The following is an 8,084-nucleotide window of genomic DNA, read 5'->3' on the forward strand; positions in this document are numbered from 1 at the left end:
ACTCCCCTACCCACCCCCTGCTATTATGATGGAATTGGCGGTCTGGTGAGACAGTGAGAGGATGATTTCCAGCTAACACAGCTGTGGCTTGATCTCCAGGGCCCAGAGTCTCTGGAGATTCTTTGCAAGTCTCGTGGTCAGGAAATCCAAATCTCTGCTCCTTCTTAGCAGGCTGTAGCATTCCCACTCACAGTTCTCTCCTTAGCAGTCAGATTCTTCCCGAGGAAAATAATGAACATGAGCGTCCTCAAGAGAGGGTGGAGGGAGGGGAGACAGAGAAAGACCCAGACAGACAGAAATGGAAAGACAAAACAGCTACAGCGCTGAAGGAAGTATCTGTGCCACAGAAGACAGGCAGATCCTGTGACTGGCTAGAAAGAACGAACCAGATGTGGATCAACATAGAGAAAAACTCATGGATGGTATCTTGGATTCTGGAAGAGGATCAAGTGTAGAGAGTACCAAAGGAAATCCTACACTTCAGAGACAACATCAGTGTTTGCACAGAGGGAACAAAATGGTTTTTCTTTTACCTCACAGCATGCAAGTTTCCAACAGCTGCTCTGCCCCAAGACTTGAGAGGTGGAATGGGTTGAAGAACAAGCAGGTGGGAACACATGGCTTTCCGCACATCCCTGAATTCTAGAAAAACTGAAAGGAGCCTTGTCTTGGCATCTGGTGGAATGATTGGGCTGGGGCAACCTTGCAGAGGCCCCATTCATAGGGAAAAAGCAGAGGGCTGGGACCAGGACTGCCTTGGTGCTAAATGGATGGAAAAGGGGCAGCTGTCTCACCATCCTGTAAGTTAGGGATATGGCTTACCACACAGGCCTAGAGGCTTCTTGTGACCAGGTCCCAGAAAACTTTATTACATAAAAAGTAGATTTACTGCAAATATCCCAGATGATAACGGTTTGCCTCTATGTCCCCACCCAAATCTCAAGTTGTAATCCCCACATGTCAGGGGAGAGAAGTGATTGGATTATGGGGTGGTTCCCCCATGCTGTTCCCATGAGTTTTATAAATGGTAGTTTTTCCTGCGCTCACACGTGCCCTCACCTGCTGCCATGTAAGACGTGCCCGCTTCCCCTTCCGCCATGATTGTAAGTTTCCTGAGGCTTCCCCAGACATGCGAACTGTGAGCCAATTAAATCTCTTTTCTTTGTCAGTTACCCAGTCTTGGGTATTTCTTTATAGTGGTGTGAAAACGGACTAATATAATACACCAGGCCAGTTCTATGCCAGTCCCCTAAAAGAATCACCTGCTAGAGATACTCAGTGGCAGTGCTGGGTACCAGCCCTTCTTCCTGCAGCTTCCAAAAGCTGATAGCCAATACTCTATTTCACCTGCCCATAAGTGGGCAGCATCCGGTGATAGAGGCTGCTGCTGGTCTGGAGAGGAAAGAGGAGAGGCCCTTTCAGGAATGCAGTCCCTGGAGGTTTCTCCTTCCCTGCCTGAAGGATTCCAGAGGTCTGAGATAAACCCCAGGCTGTAGTCCAGCAAAGAGCTTTGGGCTGTATTCCTCTGGGAGACAGCAATTGCTAGAGAGAGATTTTATTTTAAAACCCCCATTCCCACTGGGGGAGGGAGCAGTGGTAGCAGGCATTGGGAAAAACTGTTTGAATCAGGAAGGAGGCATTCAGCTAGATGTGCGTATCCTTTCACACTTTCTGCTCTTCCACATTTGTTCCCTATCGTACCCTTAAGAATTATTACTGAAAAACTCCAAGGGCATGCGTTAAGATCACAGTGATTCCTAACATCAACTCTCCTTCTATGTTTTTCCTCCCAAGGCTTTCCACTGGGTTGAATTTTAAATTTGAACAATGGTTCAAAGGCTGAGAGACAAACTGCTCATTACTGGAAAGAGTGCCAGGAATCCTGGGAAGCAGGCCTCCCTCCCCACCGGAGCACTGCACCTCATAGTAATGGCCTCTTTCATAGTCATGGAAAGGTTGGATCAGCGTTTCTTTTCATTCCTGTCTTTTTTCAGGGACTGCTGGGATAAAAGGAAGTCTAGAAGAATAAAAAATTCACAAACAGGAGAAGAATAAAATATTTAGGGCAAGAGATCAGAAATCCTTTGGTTATTCAGTGAACTGAACTAACTCTACTTTTTTTTTTAAAAAGTACAAGGAATTAAATGTCCATCAAATGCCATATCACAGTGGGATTAGCCTGTCGACCCCATCACACAGGATCTGAGGCTAGGTTATCATGCCTAGTAAGTTGCAGTACGAGAAACTCAGACTAACCCAGTGATAAGATGGAACAGTTTTATAATTATTAATTTCATTCCCAATATTTCTGACATCTTTATTCTGAGAAGCTTTCCACCAAAGTTGTCAAATGACCCATCTCCTCTCACTTCACACTCCCAAATCCAATCAGTGATGAGTAAAGAAATGGAAAGGTTATTTGGTGCCATAAAGAAAACCCAGTCACCTTGGAGGAGCAATTCAGGCTTTCCATCATTAGTTCCCATCGCCAAGAACAAATGATGGTTTCTACAAGGGAAGACAGGGTTAAAACAACATGGTTGAGAAGTACATACTGGGCCGGGGGCAGTGGCTCACGCCTGTAATCCCAGCACTTTGGGAGGCCAAGGCAGGTGGATCACCGGAGGTCAGGAGTTTGAGACCAGCCTGGTCAACATGGTGAAACCCCGTCTCTACTAAAAATACAAAAGTTAGCCAGACGTGGTGGTGCATGCCTGTAATCCCAGCACTTTGGGAGGCTGAAGCAGGAGAATCGCTTGAACTAGGGAGGCAGAGGTTACAGTGAGCTGAGATCACACCACTGCACTCTAGCCTGGGTGACAGAGCAAGACTCTGTCTCAAAAAAAAAAAAAAAAACATTACTAACATTTATCCCTTTATTCTCTTTTTTCCCACCACCACACCCGGCTTATTTTTATATTTTTCATAGAGACAGGGTTTCACCATGTTGGCCAGGCTGGTCTTGAACTCCTGACCTCAGGTGATCCACCTGCCTCGGCCTCCCAAAGTGCTGGGATTACAGGTGTGAGCCACCGCACCCAGACTTTATTCCCTATTAATGTGATCTTCTTGGAGTACTTGTTGGAAAGCACTTTAAACATCTGGCTTTTACGCAGCAGTCAGAAGGTTTTTTTACACCCCAGAGCTAAGGTTAATTTGATCAAGAGACTAGGTCCCTCCCAGAGTGGTCAAGAAGTGGTTAGGTACTAAAACCATGGCATCGTTTCTAGTCACACTGCATCTGATTTGGTTGTGTGATAGCCCTAGGTTGGCATTGGGAAGGCTCTTGTCCAGGACCTATCAATAAGCATGTTTTAAACATTCCATGCGCAAGTAATTCAAGCAAAAATAACTTTATGGGCTACTTTTTTCTTTACTCATCCACAGAAAGCATTTGTATGTCAACAAGAACTTTGCTCCTTGCCTGTTTTCACTTCAGCTTACTCCTCCCTGAAAATAGAGTTGTTTGATACAATTGGAAAAATCATCCGGTTGGTGAGACATTCACAGCAACAAAACTACGTTGGTAGAACAAAGCTTCCTGACTGCCAAGTGTCCAGAGAAAAAGAGGAATAAAAGAACCCAGCATTCACACATAGGACCACTTAAAAATAGATTCTCCATTCTCCTCTTTTCTTACAAATACACACAAATCTTTGACCACAGTGTATCTGATTTATACACAGAATTAACTTCTACATTAACAATAATTAACAGTTACGTGCTTATTACATATGAGGTACTCTTCTAAGAGCATTAACTCATTAATTTTCACAACCCTATGAGACAGATCCAATTATCCCAATTTTACATTTGAAAAACCTGAGGCACAGAGAGATGAAGTAACTTGTCCAAGGTCCCACAGCTAGGTGGCACAGCCAAGGTAGAAAAACCCAAGCAGGCCAGGTTGTGGTGGCTCATGCCTGTAATCCCAGCACTTTGGGAGGCTGAGGCAGGAGGACTGCTTGAGGCCAGGAGTTCAAGACGAACCTGGTCAACATAGCTCACTTTATATTTACTTTTTATAATAAAATAAATAAATAAATAAATAAAGGAAGACACCAAGCAGCCTGGCTCCAGGGCCCATGCTCTAACTACTATACTATACTGCTTCTGCAACAAAAAAGAGAATGATCTTTTCTAATTCCTACAAAGCTTTATCCTCCTATCAAGTATGCCAATTTACATTCTTTAAGCAGACACATGGACCCAGGTTCATCGTAATGTAAAACCAAGGATCAACTTTAGTCTCATCCAAAACACATCAGCTCTCTTAAACACACCAAATGTTACCCCCTTTAAAACATAAAATACACTGAGATCGCTGTTCAAGCATCATACTTTCTAACAACAGGAAATGTTTGCAGAATTAAGGCCCTGGACACCTTCTTCAGTTTAAGCAGTCAGCACTTGATGGATCTTTTGTAGCTGTAACACAATTTAAGTAGCTACTTTCTGAAAGAAAAAGTCAGTTTAACAAGACCCTAATTTGAGAATGTTTAATTCTATAAATACATTATTATGGCGACAGAGCATAAAGTAGAAAGTTCCCTATGCTTAAGGAACCACTAATAGATTTGCCGAAATATCAAGGCACGAGGCACTGGCCTATTCAGCTAAAACAGAAGTTCATATAATTGGGAGTTAAGGCCAAGACACCATTCATATGCCTCTTATGCTCGAAGGCTATGACCTTTAAACCTTTGTCTTTCTTCAATCTCTCCCATCTTTTAAACACCCTATATACTCATAAGTTGTTAGAAACCAGTACCATCTTTTAAAGTCCTGGCAACTGTACCGTATTTTAATAAACACCATTCCCTAATTGATTTGCTTCTGAAATAGATTATTGAATACCTTTCAAACATTGAACATGAAGAGACAAAAAACTCTCTTAATGGCAGTGATTTTAGTAAAATCGATGGATGTTTTGGCTATCATCACCTAAGTGTCTACCATGACCAAACACTGATGTCACCATTTAAGTAACAAATCAGGAAGTTTTGCTAAATGAGAATTAAATTTGCCTAGCCCTCCTTCCTTATCTGGTTTGATGCAAGCAATTTCCCTCTCAGCAATACATTTACTTTCTAGATGTAAGAGAAAAACTGAAAATTTACATCCTGACATCCACTGTGATGCAGAGGTGGACCTGACAATTTGGACAAGTCAGTCTCTTTCATCTTCCTATGTCAGTTCGAATGGGCTTTTAAGGTAAACTACTATCTAAACTTTTTTTTTTCAGTTACAAAGCTAAAAGATGACCCGTATTAATAGCTTAACAGGAAACAAAGTTTTGCTGAAAAACATTTTTGTGGATAAGCGGGGCTTCAAAAGTTGGTTAAATTAGTTAGTATTAGACACCCACATATTGGGTGACAAATTGGTCTAAACTGACCTTAGAAAAGGCAGTTGTAGTGGCAGGTTTCTAGAACCTGACAGGTCGCTGATATTAGTATCTAATAGCAGTCCTCTGATCTAGGAGGAAAAATTAAACGTGTCTCTCTTGATACTTAGTGGAGTCAGTAAACAATGTCCTCAGTCTGCGAATGACTGATACTAAGAACCACACCTTCAATTTTCTAGCTCAGGCCCTGGTTTCCCTCCTCCCACTTCCCTCCCAACCCAGGCAGGTTATTACAGACAAGCAGGCAGTTACGTTGCTTCAAAATATTTAATACGTGTTAGACACGTAGAAGTTACATTTTTATACAAAAATCAATACAACGAAGGAGAAAATACTGTACAAAAACCTTATCAGCTCCCCCAACCTTTATACAACAAAGACTGGAGTCACCATATCTACAAAACCATAAGGTCTTTCCACTTCGGGCTTCTGTCTGTAAACTCTCATTTAACACTTTTTAAAAGCACTGTGTAGTACTTCTGACCTAGAGCTTTTAAAAATATATCTTTTCTCTATAAACTCCATTATTTCCAAGCTTGAACTCTTCTGTGAAGTTCGTCAAGCTTTTTCTCCCCTGCGGGGAAGCAAAGGACCGTTAATACGCCCCTTTCCTAGAGTAATCACAGGATATAAACGTTTCTTCATTGGGAGAGAAAGGTGGGGAGGGACAGAAGGAATCCAAGTCTGTGCTCTTGGCTAAATCCCTCTCGTCTTAGGAAATCCTGTGCGGAAACGCCACTCCTGGCCCTGAAGCGGGTCTAGCTTTCCGGTGAGGGGTGGGTGTAAAGTCCCTCCCTCCCCGGAGAACGAATGGGGAACTCCCCGACCCAAACCTTTTAGCCGCTTCCTTCTCCACGCAGCCGGCAGAGGAAAGTCCCTGTCTGCCCCCAATCTCTTAAACCCTGGGGAAGGAGTGGTGCATTCCAGAAGAGCAAAATAGTCTTAATGCCACAAGACAAACTTACATACACAGACATACACAAACACAAAAGTTAACGATCGTCCTCTTCCAATGAGCCTCAAGCTCCCAGGTCTCCAGATAAGCCAGATGCGCCCGGGGGCAGTTTGCGATGCCCAGAGGCAACCAGTCTGCCCAACGCGCTCAGCGCCCGCGGTCTCTGGGCGTCCTCGCAGCCGGGAAGGGCCTGGCCCTCACTTCGGGGACGCCCGCTGCTCCACCTCCTCCCCGCAGGGGGGCCAAGGGCTCAGAAAGCCACGATGGCTGTGCTCCAGGGGTTCATGTCTCTCAGCACCGGCTTATCGCAGCAGATCTGCCCGGGCTCGGCGGCTTCCGGACCGCTCTCCTCTCCCTCCTCTTCCTCCCTGCCGCCCCCGGGGCTTTTCCGTAGGAGTCCCGAGAAACTGGAACCGAAGATGCTGATGAGGTTAGCCACGTTCCCGGTCTCCATCTCCTCCGCGTCGTCGTCCTCTCCTCCACTCGGCGGCTGCTCTAAGTTCCGGCGGGGCTTCTTGAGCGGGGTCGAGCCGGGCGCCGGGCAGCCCGCTGGGCCGCCGCCCACCCCCGCCGCGCAGCGCTTCCTGGGGCACACCGCGGGCGGCGCGGGGGGCTCGTCCTCGGCTGGTCGCGGCGCGCAGCAGCAGGCAGCGCGGGGGGTCGCGGCCGGTGTACCCGGCGGGTCCTCCCCGCCTAGGGGGCAGCCGCAGGGGCGGCGCGCGGCACGAGATACCTCAGGAAAGACGCCCCAGCCTCCGGCGGTACCCTCGGCTTCTCTGGCTGCCGCCTGGCGCGGCCCCTCCACGCGGCTCCAAGCAGCTTCCGTCGCGTCCGCCTCTCCGCCCTGAAAAACGTCCCCGACTCCAGTCACCGTGGCCACCGGCACCTCGTCCCCTACCCGCGGCGCGTCTGAGACGGAGGAGCGCTCCGGCTGCGGCTCGGTCTCCGGCCAAGAGGCACGAGCGGCGGGCGGGGGCGGCTCTCCCCAGCCGGCGGGTGGCCCGGCCGCCGGCTCCCCGGGCTGCTGCTGCGGTGGCGGTGCCGGGGTCCCAGCGGGACCGGCCAGGTAGAGGCCGGGGCACGGGTCGCTCAGGTAGACTTGGCGGGCGCTGCGCAGCACCAGCGAGACCAGGAGGTTCTTATGCAGCTTGATGCCGCCGCGCTGGACCCGCGAGTTGTAGATCTTGCCCAGAGAGATGCTGACGATGCGGTGAGCCTCCAGCTTGAACTCCATCCTGCTTCCCCTGCACAGGGCCGTCGGCGCCGGGGTGACACGTTTGGAAATTGGGAGGGAACGGGAGGCGCAAACAAGTCCGCCCCCTGGGCACACCCTCGATCACCTAAGACTCCGAAGAGAAACGACTCTGGTGACGCGCGCGCAGATCTACTAACCTCTCCACACAAGACAACTTCCCCGTTTCGGGTCCGGTCGCTAAACAGGGCAGCCCGGCAGCCTCGCGTCTTATATAGGCTCCTCGACCGCCAATCACGAAGGGCCGCCAACCGTTCCGGGGCTGGCCGGCGCGCCCTCGTGCGCCGCGCACGGCCAATCGGAGCCCGAGGAGGGGCGCCAGGGCCCGTTCGAACGTTAGTCCCGCGGAGCAGGCTCTTAAAGGGGGCGACGGCTTGCGGCCGCAGACCAGGCCCGTGGGGAGTGAATGTTGGGGACGGTGCTCGAGAGCGCTACCGTTTGGAGTTACAGATTCTGGCTTGTGCGATGGC

The 8,084-nt window shown here is 48.5% G+C and overlaps 1 protein-coding gene across 1 annotated transcript; it reads right to left on the reverse strand.

The window, feature by feature from the left end:
• Nucleotides 1–5,655: 5,655 nt before the first annotated feature.
• Nucleotides 5,656–7,811, reverse strand: IER5 (immediate early response 5). Its single transcript, XM_016933680.3, has one exon. The coding sequence runs from the start codon at nucleotides 7,594–7,596 to the stop codon at nucleotides 6,613–6,615; it is 984 nt and encodes a 327-aa protein (XP_016789169.1). The 5' UTR covers nucleotides 7,597–7,811; the 3' UTR covers nucleotides 5,656–6,612.
• Between the last annotated feature and the right edge of the window lie 273 nt (nucleotides 7,812–8,084).

Source organism: Pan troglodytes, chromosome 1 (assembly GCF_028858775.2).
Source record: "Pan troglodytes isolate AG18354 chromosome 1, NHGRI_mPanTro3-v2.0_pri, whole genome shotgun sequence".
Classification (NCBI taxonomy): Eukaryota; Metazoa; Chordata; class Mammalia; order Primates; family Hominidae; genus Pan; species Pan troglodytes.